At 36.8% G+C, this 16,120-nt stretch overlaps 1 protein-coding gene across 25 annotated transcripts in view; it reads left to right on the top strand.

Annotated features, from left to right (window-relative positions):
- Positions 1-16,120, top strand: part of Phldb2 (pleckstrin homology like domain family B member 2) — a 203,200-nt gene that overhangs the window by 176,417 nt on the left and 10,663 nt on the right. For 7 of the 25 annotated variants that reach the window (XM_048803325.1, XM_048803336.1, XM_048803324.1 and 4 more), the window contains 8 exons: positions 1,424-1,567; positions 2,202-2,387; positions 5,083-5,223; positions 6,393-6,492; positions 9,093-9,107; positions 10,138-10,158; positions 11,954-11,989; positions 13,594-13,798. In XM_048803325.1, the coding sequence (XP_048659282.1) occupies positions 1,424-1,567; positions 2,202-2,387; positions 5,083-5,223; positions 6,393-6,492; positions 9,093-9,107; positions 10,138-10,158; positions 11,954-11,989; positions 13,594-13,798 (848 nt within the window). The remainder of the gene's footprint in view (positions 1-1,423; positions 1,568-2,201; positions 2,388-5,082; positions 5,224-6,392; positions 6,493-9,092; positions 9,108-10,137; positions 10,159-11,953; positions 11,990-13,593; positions 13,799-16,120) is intronic. The other 18 variants (XM_048803343.1, XM_048803340.1, XM_048803332.1 and 15 more) reach the window with 17 other exon arrangements.

The following is a 16,120-nucleotide window of genomic DNA, read 5'->3' as shown; positions in this document are numbered from 1 at the left end:
CTCTCCTTTTTCCTACTTTTGAGAAGTGATATTTATAACCTAACTCCTTAAAAGAGCTTTTGACAAGCAGCATACATTTTTGAAGCAATGAATTGTATTGAATTGAATTGTATCTTGGCTTTGAAACACTCTATCAACTGAGCAGAAGAATAGCTCCATGTTGTTAATTTTCTTTTTGATTCATTATCACAGGCAAAATGGAATTTGACAACTTTGTTGACTACTTCCTTTCTTCTGTTTAATCTTACACCTGGCTCTTTCTGAAGTGGAAGACTTTGATAGATCCAAATTATAAAAAGTCAATTCTAGTTTTTTTTCCACTTTGTTGTAACTATAAGTTCTCAGTAAAAACTTTGATTTTCTTCCTGGACTTTTCGTTTCAACAGCATCACATCACAATGCCATATCTTTTCTAGAGTCACTTTTTGAAAGGATTGATGGGCTAATAGAAGACACTGAGTGTTAAATTTAACTTGCTTTTAAAGGAGTATTATTTTATGCTTTATTCTTTTTTTCAGATTGTTTTATTGGTATGGCAAAAATCATAAGTGCTCTGTGTAATTCCTTTACATGATAATTTACAGGTGCCTTTTCCACAAATAAAAATTCAGGAGTTCTGATTTTTCAACTGATTTTCAGTTGAATCAAAACTGAATTATTGAGTTTGAAAATAACTGGAAATTCTCTGTCCTAGAGATAGAACTGAGAGCTGGAGAAACTACCTTGAACTGAAACACCCTCCAGTTGCAACTCTACCTTAGAGTTGTATGTGTGTGTTTGTGTGTCCGTGTGTATCTGTATTCACTTGAATGAGAAGATAGTGTCCTTTTTATTCTCATGTGATTGAGATGCTCAAAAGTTAAATTCCATTACAAATGAATTACTGTTTTATAAGTCTTTTCTTAGTGTAAACCCAGTATCCCTCAGCCCACTTTTATTGACCCTCTAACTCATCAGGAAACAGCAGGCTCATCAGGAACTAAGCAGGTTCAATAGTAAGAGTGAAGATTTGTGGAAAAGGCTCTTGAATCAGGCAGTGAGTGATTGCATTGTCAATTTTGTACCTCAGATTTTTTGATGTGTGATTCTTTCAATGTATGTGTAGTGACAACCTCATTCCATCCACAGAATGAATCCTGATGCCTCTGGATATTTTGAATTCGAAGGTGTTGGGTTATTGATAATATAGTCATTCTGATTTCACCAGAAAAATTCTGTTTAATGTTTGCAATGCCATTTGTCAAGATTAAAACACCATAAATCCATTTTAATTGCTGATTATTTCCTTGATGAAACATTTGATCATACCCAGATAGCTGGCTGTGCCGCTCTCAGCTAACTCCATTGTACTGGGAACATTAATACTCTCGCATGCCTCAGCTTTTGCTTTCTGTGTGTCTAACTTCTGAATTCCTCCTTTTAGGGCTATCTCAGTGTAAGTGAAATTAATGAGCCATGTGGCAATTCCACGAATCTGTCCCCTTCCACTCAGTTCCCTGCTGATGCTGATGCTGTTGTCACTGAGCCCGCCTCAGCTGTGCCGGTGAGCCAGCCACAGAGTACGGAGGTGTGTTGGCATAACATTTCATTCATTCACTGCTTTTCCTCATGTCAAAAATTAACCCACGGTTAACTGAGAATAAGCAAAATGAAAGTATGTGTGACAGATACATGTCTATTTGATCAGAGGGCCAGAGCGATGTTAAGTTTATAAAATGTACTGATTTGGGAGTTTTCCTCCACCACAGAAAATGCTAGATACATGAAATATGAGGTACAGGGGGCGGGGGGACTAGAAGAAGTAATGTCAAACAAATGAGCTCAATGCTTTAGCACTCTAACCCAGTCTAGTATTCTTAGAAACTAAGAAGTCGTTCTACAATTGTTGGTTTGAATCACCTTTTCAGTTTGACTCTGTTTTTTATTTTGTTTTGCAATCTGAATATTTTTTAATGTTATACGTTTTTAAAGCATTCTTGGGAGTGTCCCATAATAGCAAACTACAATGCCCTCTAAGGATTCAAGATGCTTGTTTGTAGTGTGGGATTTTTAACAAGACTCTGAATTTAAAGAGTCTGTCCATCATTTGTGACTTCTTGATTAACTTATAACAAAATAGAACAGATCATCAATTTCATTTCTTTGTCTTTTTCCTTTCATTTCATGTGGACACATGTATACATTTTCTTTCTCCTATAAAGCAAAGACCACCTGTCTGTTCTGGATTTATGTTTCCTTCCACTCTTTCTCCTCATCCTGTCATTCAACCTTCATCAACCCCTTGGCCTGAAGTCATGGCTCCACCTGTTGATCCTTTCCCTTTAAATGACACACCTCCTCCTCTACCAGCTAAGAAACACAGAAGCCAACAGCAACAGGAACCACAGGTAATTAGGGACTAGTATTTAGGGTGTGGGAATTTTACCTTGATGACAAAGTTACTTATGTGGAATCTTTCTTCAACTTTTCCAGAAGAGGATTCATACTTCTCTGCTTTTATCTTAGATTTTTTTTGTATGTTCTAAGAGTGTTGGGATTATTATAAAGCTTTGAGATCTTATTCATCCACAACTGGCAAATTTTACATCTTTATGTTTCATTTCCCATTACAAAATATTACAACTTTTCTAAGTCTTTCTCAAGATGCTAATAGGTATTTCCATAAAATCCATCATATAATAGTTGTGTTGCCAACACCAAATGTTTTTAGTATGTATTATTGAAACCATATAGAATTCATTCCCTTGCTATATACCAAAATTTGCTAAGCACTTTATAAATATCTCTTGAGCCTTCTAACAATGCATTGAAATAAGATTTATATCTGTCTTGAATTTAGGAAATTGAGGCTTAAATAGCTAAGCATCTTGTCCAAGGTCACATCACAGTAGAGCATTTGGTCCATAGAAAACCCAGTTTTTATTGAGCATATTTTTAAATAAACAATTATTATATTGCATTCATTTTAGTATGTGTACATGTAAATTAATTCTTAGTTATTTTTAAAAAAATCTATTTCAAGACTCCATCTCAACTGTTTAATCATTAGTTCCTCAAAGTATAGGAGCCCTGGTTTGTTATGCCAAGTCCTTACATTTCCTTACATTCCTTTACTATCAGCATTTGTTACAGATTGTATCCTGTATTGCCTCACTTCCTTCAGGGTACTGTCTCCTAAATTGATATAAAAAAGAACTGATGCATTATAATTATATGTAGACTTGGGATTCATTGTAGTGTGTTGCACAGCATAATTTGGTAGATTTGTTCCCCAAGACTTCCCCATGCTCTCCCTTCTCCCTCCTTCTAGACCCCCTTCCTCTACTCTCTTCATCTCCCTTGTATTTTAATGAGGTCCCCCTCCTTTTTTAAATAAATTCTCTATTCTCTTCCCTCTCTCTCTCCCCCTCCCTCCTTCTTTCTCTCCCTCCCTCCCAGCCCCCTCTTTCTCTAGTATGAGAGAAATCATTTCACCAATAATAGAAGGGAAGTCAGTAGAGCAGAGCAAGCAGATCTGGGAGAGGGAGGAGAGAAGGAAACGGAAGGTACCAGGAAAGAGATTGATCAAATTATGTTATGTGCATGTACGAATATAGCATAATGAATCCCATTATTATATATAATTATAATGCACCAATAAAAAAGAGTTGATGAAAAGAGTGGATCAAAACAGGTGATATGTAGAAGAAAGAATGAAGAACTAAATGCCTCCAATTTTGATGTTATGTTTATTGCATTAATAGTTTCATTCAGGTTAAAAGACGTCTCTGGTAGCAAAACAATCACAGTTTTCAAACCTGTTGTTTTCTGCCAAATATCAGTTAGATTATGTTTTCAAGGGCTTTTGTTACCTATTTATTATTTTATTAAGCTACCATTATGAGATATCGAGAAGTTTTGAATTTTGGCATTTGTGACATTTGGTCATAGCAGAAAAAAAGATTGAAGTGTTCTGATGTCATCTAACAAAAATGTAGAGCATGCATTAACCAAACCATGAAGTTTTATTATTAAAATGTGAACTACCTGGCCATGAATTCTAGCTCTGCCACTTTTCAGCTATGTGACCTTGGGCAAGTTTACTGAACCTCTCTGCCTCCCAAATTCTTCATTTGTAAAACAAGTATGCAGAATCTGCCTCACAGGAATGTTATGAGTTGAATGAGATAAGGCATGTAGAGCAGTTAACCTGGCACACAGTACACTCTTAGTAGATTTTAGCAACTATAAATAGATAATTGTAAAGTTAAAATTTGTCATAATTGGCATTCATTCATTTTTATATATTTCAAAAGCTTGAACACAGTATTAAAATGATCAAACCTAAAGAAACTTTAATTAAGAAATCACGTTACTATTGAAGACATCTGGGGGAGGAGGCCAAGAAAAATTTGGATAAATTTCAAATTGACACAGTCTTGCCTTAGAAATCTAGGGGAAAAGAAAGAAGGGTGGGGGGAAAGGAAGGAGTTACTGTAGGATTTTTAATTATGCAGGATTACTACTGTAAGATCTCTTTGGCCAAGATCTTTTAAAATATAAGAATAACGTAGAAGAAACCTTTATGGATCTTTATATGGATTTAGAGTGTGTTTATGTGACTGAAATTATTACCACTTTCAAACACCTTCCAATTGTTCATTCTTTCTCTTTATCCTCCTCCTCTTCCCCTTTCTTGTCCCCCTCACTTTGGGATCTGTCCATCACATAGACCCATCTGAACAGACCAGGGAAGAAACTGCTTACTTGCTCTGGCCACTGGCTGTCCCTGCCATCCAAGTGGTGGCCATCATAATAATTCATAACTTGTCCTGAGGCCTCAAAGTAGCAAGCACTATAGAAGTAAAAGGTGGATTTATAAAATATGTTCTAGGTTCAGTTACAAATTCTTCCAGTGTTTATTGTCTTATCAAACGTTATCCCAAATCTGTTAATGAACACAAGGATAAGTTCAATAATTTAAAAAAAAAAAATCTGTGTTAAATTCCAAAACTTCTTTTTAAATGCATAATTCTTCATTTTTTTAGTGATCTGTTTCAGTTAGTCAAGTTTTGCTATTTTGCTTTACATTTGTATTTAAAGCACTTTAGAAGTCTGGAAGAGAGGAAAAAACAACATAAAGAAGGCCTCTATCTGAGTGACACTTTGCCTCGAAAGAAAACCACACCTTCCATCTCCCCACATTTCAGCAGTGCTACAATGGGGAGAAGCTCCACCCCAAAGGTAGGACACGGAAGAGCCACGGGCTTCACAATCCGTGAGTCTTCTCCTTATATTCACTGATGTTCAAAGGCCTTTAAGAACAGTGCTAAATAATAAACCATTAAATGTGCTTGTTCAGCAGACATCACCACTAAATCAGCTTTTCTATCCTGTTCAGAGGATATTTGAAATTGTACTTTCTAGGGTAAAAGAACATGGTCCAGGATCTTCTCTGTCACCACAGTACAGGTGGTGTGGCTCACTTCTACTCCCGTGATGGACACTCAAATCTGCATCCCAGATCTAGTAATGAGAAGCTCTGGGTTTCAGGAATAATAGCACCAAATATTTATTGGGTTATTTCTAAGTTCCTGACCCTGGGGTTAACTTATTTTTGTCAACTGTCTTATTTTAAAACCCAGCAATATACTATATAAAGGGGTTCTTATTAATTATTATTCTAGTTGTATGTATGGATAACTTGAAGTGTAATGAAGCTAAGTGACTTACTTTGTGGAGCCAGAATGTGAACCTGTTTGTTCTGACACCTGTACCCTCCCTCTCATACTGCTGATGTGTCCAAGGGGTCATTGAAGAAACAGAAGAAGTGACAAATGAGAAGGGCTTCCTTAGTGGAAAAGACTTTGGACCCTTCTCCTGCCCTTAAGCAGACTATCTGTGTTTTGATTTATTTTATAAATTGGTATCTCAGATGTATGTTATTTACATAAAGGAGTTTGCTCTTTAAAGAGAAAGCTAAAACCAGTGAAGTATCAGTAGGTTTCTCCAGTTTTCAACCTACATATAATAAAGGCAGATGGAAATTGGTACATTTAGAACAAATGTAAATCTTCCCTGTCCTTGTGCATGATGTGCATGCATTCCTGCCCCTGCATCTGCCCTCTGCTCCTTATGCATGAAGAACTTGCAGACAGTGTCTTCTCCCCACTGTCTTCACTCGTGGAATTGCTGCCATCAGAGGAAATGCTGTGATGTTGAGACTGCCATGGAGCTTCTTGGGAGGGACAGCAGCTGACCTGTACCAGTTAGCATCAATAAACAGGACACAAGAGCCTACCCTCTCTGCCCTCCACATTTAGACAGGAGCTATGGAAACAGGGATGTGGCCATTTCCTGAAGAACCATTTGGTGTGCATTTTGGTTGAAGTGTACCCTCCTGGTTCCCACAGGCTCACCTGCCTCTGGGACAGAGCAACAGCTGTGGCAGTGTGCTCCCTCACTCGCTGGCAACCATGACCAAAGACTCAGAATCTCGGAGGATGCTCAGAGGTAAGTGTCTTTTAAATCAAATACCACCTTAGAATTAGAATTCCTCAGGGAAGAATTACATTACTCTTCAATGTTTCACTTTGGAGGAGGGATATATGTATATTCTCATTGCATCGAGATGATTTTTCCTATTTATGCATAAAGCTGATCCATTTTAAACATATTCATTGTACTTCATAAATTCAATAGAACTCTCCAACCAGGAAGACCCCTAGAGAATTATTAACCTTCTCATTTGATTGGTAGAAAGAAAAGAGAAACCACTGAGATCCAGGGAGATGATCAGGGTGCTTAACCAAGACCACTCTCCTGGTTTGTGGCTGAGCCACTTTGTTGAATGAGCCTTGAGCTGAAGTCACTGAGTTGACACATACATAGATCACTGGTGGCCCACAGCAGAATTTCACTGGGCCTTTGATGTAGGCTCAAGCTCTTATACCATGTAGTCACTCTGTTTTAGATGGACTTTGATTCTTCCCATATTTTCTTTGTAATATTTCTTTGTATTATTGTGTGTTTATGAGAGTCTAAAATAGTCTTCATGAAGCTGGAAGAATTACTCTAACATAGTTCCAGAAGTGAGCTTCTCCTTGAGATAGATTTATAATGGTGTTAACATTTGAGCAGAAGAATTCTAGGTACCGAGAATGCAAATAAATGACCATCCTTGCCTTAAAATGCATAGTCTAGTGAGGGAGAAGGCACAAAACAGATGACTTCAGCAATATGCGGTCAATGCAGTACATCCTGACAGTATGACCAGGATGTACATGGAAAAGCTGGCGGGATGGCAGGTGTTGGCTCCACACACATTCAGGCATTGATGGGATTGAAACCACTCCCTCTGAACAGGCTGAAATTTAATTCTTTTTTTTTTTTTTTTTTTTTTTTAGTTTTCAATGGACCTATTTATTTATTTATTTATTTATGGTGCTGAGTGTCTCACACATGCTAGGCAAGCACTCTACCACTGAGCCACAACCCCAGCCCCTGAAATTCAACTTTGACTGCTTGGCCACTCTGCTTGTGGTGCTGAGGGATAATCACTGATTTCCCACCAGCAGAGAAAAAGTGTATATATATATATATAAAAGTGTGTAATCATATATGTAAATAAGTTTATAAATACATGTGATTATGTATGTATGTGTTTATATGACATATATATTTGAACAAGGCTTTCAAATTATTACTAGTGCTTCACACTAGAAGTTATTTAAGAGGCCATAGATTCAGGAAAGGTTGATATGTATCAGAAATGTTTACACTGGTGATATTTAAATAAAATACACTTGATTGACCTTCTCTATTTTTTATATAATTCTTCATAAGCTAAAATATCTCTTAACATTCATAAATAATAAACATAAATGAGTCTTTCTATTTCAGCTCTCATGTATCATTGTTAACCTGTGGGTCAAGTCTATTTTCTGTTGAAGTATTTTTCTGTACTATTAATAAACTTCTTTTTAAATGTATTTTTTCCACTGGCTGAAAATGTCAAAGCTTGGTTTGGCCATGATACCAACTAAAACCATTCACATGTTCATGTGCTTTTTGTATTAGAGTGATTTAAGGAAAGATTGAGCACTAAGGATGGAGGGTGGGATCACAAATGATTTAATTCTGTGAAGAGCTATTAACATTATCATGTCTGCAGATTCTTGTTAAAATACTATGAAACTGAAGGAATGCTTCAACTTTGTTTTCTAATCTCTGTTCTCCCTCAACAAATGGGACTCCTCATGATAGTTTCATAAAGGAAAACTGAGCCAATTTTGTTATGTCATATGATGGATGTGCGACCTGCAAAATCTTCTGTGTTTGATTTATCTTTTGTGAGCTTCTCTTTCACTGATAATGTCTTCTGTGCACCTGAGAAGACAGCAGCGTCAGTCTTTGCTGCAGCTCTGAAATGGGGTTCTGCTGAAAGAGTGTGTGCAAGGATAGGGCAGCTTCTGAGGAAATAGAATACCATTGTACCTGTGTCAATCCAGGAGATATGTCCTGTGAGTTCAGGGTCAGGTTCCCCCACCTAGAGAAGTGGGTCAGAGATGGTAGTTCTTACAGCCACTACCATGGTAAAAGTGGCAGCAGAGCCCATACAGGTGGCTCACAGAGACCAGGAGGAATGAATCCTGTATTCATTTAGATTTAAGAGTTAATACAGGCCATAGATTCAGGAAAGGTTGATATGTCTGGCATCTATTGGTTTTGTTAAAATAGCAAATGCAATTCAAACTCTAGGGTTTTGATAAACAACTGTACCTAACACCTTTGGATTAACTGAAATTTAGTAGACTTTATCATTTGTTTTTTACCTACACAATTAACTTAAGTGCACCATTTTTTGCTGCTATTCATAATGGATGCATCAAGGACGATGGTGTAAGTATAAGCCTTCCCACATCAGTATCATTTTCAAGGCCCTGACAGTGGGACTCCCACAAAGATCTTGAAAACAAAGTTAAAAGCTGAGAGCTGAGGAACCCAACTCCTGAGGTTGTAATGGTCTTTGGTTTTTGCACAACTTATCAATTGTTCCTTTGTAAGCTTTAGAATGAATGAAATCTTTGTCCTTTTGTTTTTATTAAATACAGGAAAGTCCAAGAAAGGTATGATAACTTCCTTGTGTGCTGTTTTTGTTTCCAGCAAATATAGAAAGGTCATTGTCAAGTCATTGTTAAGAAATGAGTGGATTTTAAATTCTACAGTGGTGGATTTTTAGGCTAATGATTATTCCTTTGACACAATAGAGAAAAAAAACATTGCATATTTGCACAAAAACATAATGCTGGGGGCAGCTGCTGTCCATTCACAGGCAGCTGCATGACCCTCTTGGTCTTGGCCTTTTATCATAAGGTCAGACCATGCAGGAAATATGGGCACTGTGGGACCACTGATTTGTAAGGCTCAGGATCTATATAAAGAGAAGAGTGAGCATTGTGATGTATATAAGCTAAGCTTAAAATATGCTGTATCTCCTTTATAAAGACCAGGTAAAAATAAATCAGGCAGGCTGTGAGGGGTGGGACAGAAGGATTTACGAAGCTCCTACTTATTCATTCCACTTAAGCCTGTTTTAAAGAAGACTTGGTAGAGACTGGGGTAGCTTACATGACTGACTTGAATAAGCAAACTGGCTATTACAGAGGGGAATTAGGAAGATGTAAGATGTTAGAAGACTTGTCATTAAAGCTTGATGGACTGCTTCAGATTGTTGAATGACATTTTTCAAACCTCTCTCTTAAAAACTACTTGCTATTGTCTGCTTGGGGGGAAAAAGAGTTGTTTTGTAAATATAACTTATTCTTGCTCTTCCTATTTTCTGGTTGATGTGTAAGGGTAAAATGTTTTTTTCCCTCTAAAATTGCTTTTTTACTAACTATGCATGTATCTTAAGAATTTTTTTAACTTCTTGGGTTTTCACTGTAAAATTAGATTTAATCTAGAAATGTGAACATCATCCTGTGTTGCTCAGGTATTGTTACTAACACCATCAGAGACTGCATGTGGGAAGTGTTGGATATTTTTCCTGTTGCCTTGTCATCCTTTTGATCTTATATCTTTTTCCCTTTCTCCATCCTTCTCCTCATCCATTCCTGACTTGTCCTGTATCTTCTTCTGGCTGTGGACTGTCATTAGGAAGAATCAATTCCTTAGCAGGTGAGCTATGAGAGGCTGAAGTGTTGGAAATCTGGCTCATTCTACAATTTTAGATCACCTCATTTTTCATGTGAAGACCTAGATAACCATGTAAAAGTTTGTAGCACACATTTTGAATATATTGGCAAGACTCTATATCTCACATGGCTAACTCCAAAAGGCCCTTGGGTCCACTTATCCAGAATTCATACAGACTGGCATTAACAATAATGATAATGATAATGAATGGACCCAACACATCCAATTTGTTGGCTTTCTTGGGCAAGGAAGAGAGCAGAGTTGTTTTGTTTCCTAGTGTATGCTATGAGACAAGCCTCAGATATTACCAGTTCTCACTTTATAAACCCCCTTTAAGCACTATATTTGTCTGGATGGCAAGAATTTAGGGAATTTTCAAGGCCCTTTTTCCTTCTTAGTTGTTGCTGAATGTTATTCTTGCTTATATAATCAAAACATAAAAACAAAATCCAAGTAGACATGGGTTGGAAAAATGACAAGTCTCATTTTTACCAGCCTAATTCTGTTGTCCTGCCCCCAAAAGTAGAAGTATTCCACTTCCATATCTGGCCACTAATATAAGGAATTTACAGCTGAATAAAAACACCATTCAATGACTTTTTTTAATAACAGTCATGTATTAAATAAATGGGGATCCTGTGGTTAGCAGGACATTCCTGTCCTCCCTGACAGAGCTAACTTGGTGGATGCTTAGCCCAGTTTATGGCTATCCCAGAGCTCCTTTCTGCACTAGTGGTGCCTCCTGGGCTCCTACCAATTACCCTCCTTCAGCCCCAAGCTTTTCTATGAGGTTTCCTTTCTGGAAAGGACCAATGCTTTTGCATGGCTGGGCCAGAGCCTGAATTTGCAGACCAGCTCTTCATGATCATACAAGTACAATTCTAGGATCCCAGAAGAGAGGTCCTGGCCCTTATTTATTATGGTAGGTAAAACTTTTTTAAAAACTTGTTCAATAAGGAAGAGGTCAAGCCAAGTGACAGTTGGGTTCACTGTTACCAGTGAAGTGCTTCCAGTTGGCAGAAATGTGTAGCTCCGTAAGGGGGACATCCCTGCTCATGTTGGATGTAAGGCAAATGAAAATCCTGTTCTGGGAAAACATAGACTCATTAGCCATAGGGTTTTCCATTTAAGCTGCAATGAAAATAGAAGTGGCATATCCTGTCACCTGGATGACTAGAAGATTCTTTCAAATAGAGTTAAACCTCGGTGAATATCAAGTTGATCTGGGGATTCTGTGTTCACAGTCTATAGAACACTGTGCACTAGGTTATAACTGTCCCTCATGCACCATCTGAAAGATTCAAGTCCTTGTAGTTTACTGGTTACTCTCTCACCTGAAAATTATAACTTTGCTTTCTTATTCTGTGATACTTATGAAAAAAACTACAATGAAAACCACAACCCTGGAAGAGCTAAGGGAGGGACATATAGCTGCTTTAAGAAGAAACAGACCCTCTTTCTGCTTTGCCACAAGGTGACTCCCCCTGGCTTTTCCTCTTTACAGGAAACCGAAGGACAGTGGGAGGTCTTGGCACAGTCATTGCCAGGGAAATAATTCTGGCATGTTTTAAATTTCATGGCCGACTTTTAGGGATATGTTTTTCATATTAAAACAAGGAAATGTCTTCCATGTAGTTGGTGCGGATGTGAATTTTCAATGCCACAGACTCTTTTAAAATCATAAGGAAACCCACATGTGTAACCTTTTTAATAATTTCTGTTATTGTTTTTTTTTTGTCCTCCTTGTTATAATGAATATTTGGAAACAATTTAAAAGGCGCAATTAGTAATTCCAAAAGTTCAAGTGTAAAAGGTAAATATATGAGTAATGAATTATTTGTCTTTCTTTACAACAAAAAGCACGAGCTCCACGCTTAGGAATTCACTGGCTTCATTTTATCCTTTATGCATTAATCAGTATTATTAATGATATTGTGTCTGCTCTCGTGGTGTGCTTTTATATTTTGCAACTTCCCTTGGCTAAGTGATATGTGGCTTTAGAATATACCTACGCATAATCTGCCATGATTATGATGGCAGATTAAATGACGAGAACATTTTCCAAGAGATGAATTAATCTGAAATAACATTTTTACCTAGACATCTAAAGCTGCTCCAAATACTAATGGCGTGAAAACTCTGCATGAAACTAAAATGACTTTACAGAAACTTTGGATGGATAATGCTTTGTTAAAACATCATGGATGTGGCTTCTGTTTCTAAATGGAAATGTTTAATCAACTGCCAAGGAAACTGTTGGAATTATCCCCCCTCCTCTTTTTTTTTTTTTTTTTTTTGTCATTTTGCCTACTTTTCACCATTATATCACTAATTAAAGTCTCATTGAAAGGTAAATAGAGCAAAAGAGTCAAATTTGAATAGTCCAACTGTAAACGGTTAATTGGCATTAACTCCTTGAACAAGGGGAGATATTCACATAGTCATTTCTTTAACCGAGGAGAGAGAGATTTAAAACTGTAGAGAAAAACCTTTTGATGAATTTAGAGATGTGTTCATCATCATGATCCCTACTTACTGAATGTATTCTAGAACACTGAAAAGATGACGATTTGATTTATAATGCCTGAAATTACCTACTGGTGAGAAAGCCAAAGCAATAACACAAGATAAAACCAATAACCTAATATGCCACATGTTTGAGTATCAGGGTAAAGAAAATACCTTCTATTTATGGTGTTTTGATCCTATTTATGCCTTCATTTTTCAAGTGGTTATCACTAGCTAGTTAAAGGCTGATTGTTAAGCTTAGAAAAGAAGAATGTTCGATATATAGTATTTAGGAGGAGTCCAACCATTTGAACGAGTTGGCAGACAAGAGGCAGATACAGAGAGAAAATATGAATGAGAAAAGTACACAGTTTGGATCTTAACCAGATTAAAAACATTAGACCTGGCATGAAATGTGAGTTTCTCAAAGCCTACACCTGAACAATCCACCTACTGTTTTATGACCTGAGTGCCCTGAAATTTGAATGCCATTGAAGAAGCAAGTGCCCCATAACCCTGGTGTTGCTTGTCACTTGGCATCACTTTGCCTTCACTTAAACAACTATTCCTAGAGGATTCAGGTCTTTAATTGCATTTCTGGTTTTCCGTTTCTTTGTAGTTGTGTGTGTACTGATATGTTATTCTCAGTTGCACTGAATTGTAGGAATGAGATAGGAAAGTGCCAAGTGATCCCCACTGACAAAGTCACTCACAAGACCACTTCTTTGAAATTCTTGCTTGCACTGAGCATGATGTTGTTTCTTTGATCTTCTTGGCTTCAAAACAAATTCGAACAGGGCTCAAACTTTGTATGCAGATGGTTTTGGTCGCTGTCTTGAGCCTGTAGATTTATGAGATTCTAAGACTGATAAATGAGGCCTATTTACATATTCATGGATTTTCCCTTAGGTTATAATCACCAGCAGATGAGTGAAGGACAAAGGCAGAAATCCGAATTTTACAACCGCACAGCATCTGAGTCAAATGTGTACTTGAATAGTTTCCATTATCCAGACCACAGCTACAAGGACCAGGCCTTTGACACTTTGAGCCTGGACAGCTCTGACAGCATGGAGACCAGCATCTCTGCCTGCTCACCCGACAATATCTCTAGGTAAGGTTTCTTTATGGGTAAGATTTTTGGTTTGGAAAAGCACCTTCTGTTTTCAAGCCTAAAATCATCAATTTGGGACATTGTATATGTACAAAATCAAATGCAGAAGAGAGTTGGGGGTCAGGGTGACCTTTGAACCTTGTGTGACTTAGCCAGTCAGACATTATGTAGTCCATTTTCCACTTTATTTACGTTTGAGTTCACCTTTATACTATGCTTCAAAATCAAGTTCCCTCTGTTGATGGACTCCAAGTTCATTTTCACAGCTTTTGAACAAATAAAGAAAGAAATTCCAACAATAGAGTCAGAGCTTTAGAGGTCTTTTATCCTTAAGTTTTGTTAGAAGGAAAGCCTCGCTGTTCTGGACACTAAAATTTGGTGAGAATTTAACTATTCACATTTGTATTCATACTTTGGAGGAAAGCAAAAGTAGTATTATAAAATTGGAACCAAAGGCACACATAAATATAAGCTGGTCGCAGGGATTCTCCTCTTCTGAAGCATTAGCAATGCCCACCTACCTCCTGAGTAAAACAGATGCAGGTCCTGGCATCTTGAATCTAGCCCTGCCCTCCCTCCATTCTCTCCTGCACCCGTCACAGAATGTCTATTGGCTGAGAGGGAAGAAACTCTCAGATCTCTGAGCCTTTGTCCATACTGGTTGTTAACATTTTCTGAAAGTATAAGCACAGAGTCAGGGCTTTAGGAAGATAACCAAGGCAACAGCAATAACAGGTGTCATTGCAGGTGGCTTTCAGAAGATTTTTCTAGAAGACAGTTCAATAATATTAGCAAAATAAGGATTTGTGCAGAATTGACTATCAATTGCTAGCTTTCTAAGACCCAAGACCTATTTTCTGAGCCTTGTGTTTGTTGACAATGTAAGTAATGGTGCTGAAAAAGCAAAAACAATGTGCAGCTCATGGAACATCCTGGTAATCAAAAAAATGATGTCTCAACAAAAAGTGGAGGCAAATTATCCACAACTGAGTAATTCTATAACTCTATGAAAAGCTTTTTGTGACATAATAAACCACAAGACCAAGTTTATGTTACAAGAATTTCAGCATGGAATTACCTCTTTAATAGACTTATAATTTGGGGATATTTTAATGCATAATTTTAAAAAAATCTTCAACACAGCAATTTTTTTGTCTTTTATTATTCTACATGCCAGTCTTCAAGAACTTCCCTATTGAGATTGTTTTGTCATGACACTCATTCCAAATATTAATTCCTATTACTTTCTTGGTACTTATCATATTATTTTCTATCATACTAAAGGATAAAAGCTAATTTTACTGTAACATGAATATTTTTAAGGCAGATGATGACACAAACGAGAAATAAGAATTCTCCTCTCTCTTCCTTTTACTTTTAATCTTTCATCGAATCTTTTACTTTGTCCTCAATTTTTGGACATTTGGAACATTATAAACAGTACTAGTAATTTCTCACCATGAGGACTGGCTACCTGTGATAATATAACTGGGTCAGTTCTGTGTGAAGCAAATGTGGACAATTATCATGGCCAGGCACAATCATTCCACAGTAGCATCATAGAAAGAGTTAAGGGACAGTGCATCTTCACTCTCTCTCTCTCTCTCTCTCTCTCTCTCTCTCACACACACACACACACACACACACGGAAACTACGTGAAGTGATGGGTATGTTGTTGGTCATGATAATCATTTCACAATGTATACATATATCGAAATATGTTCTATACCACAAATCTATACCATTGTCAATTATTTATGAGTATATATATACTATATATAATAAATAAGATATAAATATATAAATACAATAAAGTTGAGAGAAATGAAACAAGAAAACAAAATGGTAGACAATGAAATATAAATAGTATAGATTGTATAAAACTGGAACAAATAAGGGTAGTCTATTGGTGAGGTTTTTTTTTAATTGGTGAGTTTTTAAAACTGAGACTTAATAAAACTCAAATAATTTCCAAATTAATTGGAGACACAAAACATACATATCTGATGTCACAATTAGTTCTATAGAATATAAGTATAATTTTGTGCCATTACATGGCCTACCACTATATATTTTCAGCTTTCTCAGTTGGGCCAATGAAATTTGTCCCTTTTTCATCCATGAATCAGATATTGTCAAAGAAAGAAAAAATAAGAATTCCTGCATAAGCATTAAAGATTTTGTTTTCCTTAAATTCTTAACCAACTGAAAAGAACCAATTCTTAACCAACTGAAAAGAACAAAACTTACTCTTTTGTACTTCTCTCATTAGCTAATGACAAAAAGAAGAAATTACTGGATTCTCTTTCTCAGGAGAAAAC

The sequence above is a fragment of the Marmota marmota genome, unplaced genomic scaffold, assembly GCF_001458135.2.
Source record: "Marmota marmota marmota unplaced genomic scaffold, marMar, whole genome shotgun sequence".
In the NCBI taxonomy this organism is placed as follows: Eukaryota; Metazoa; Chordata; class Mammalia; order Rodentia; family Sciuridae; genus Marmota; species Marmota marmota.
This window is presented reverse-complemented; position numbering and strand designations above follow the sequence as displayed.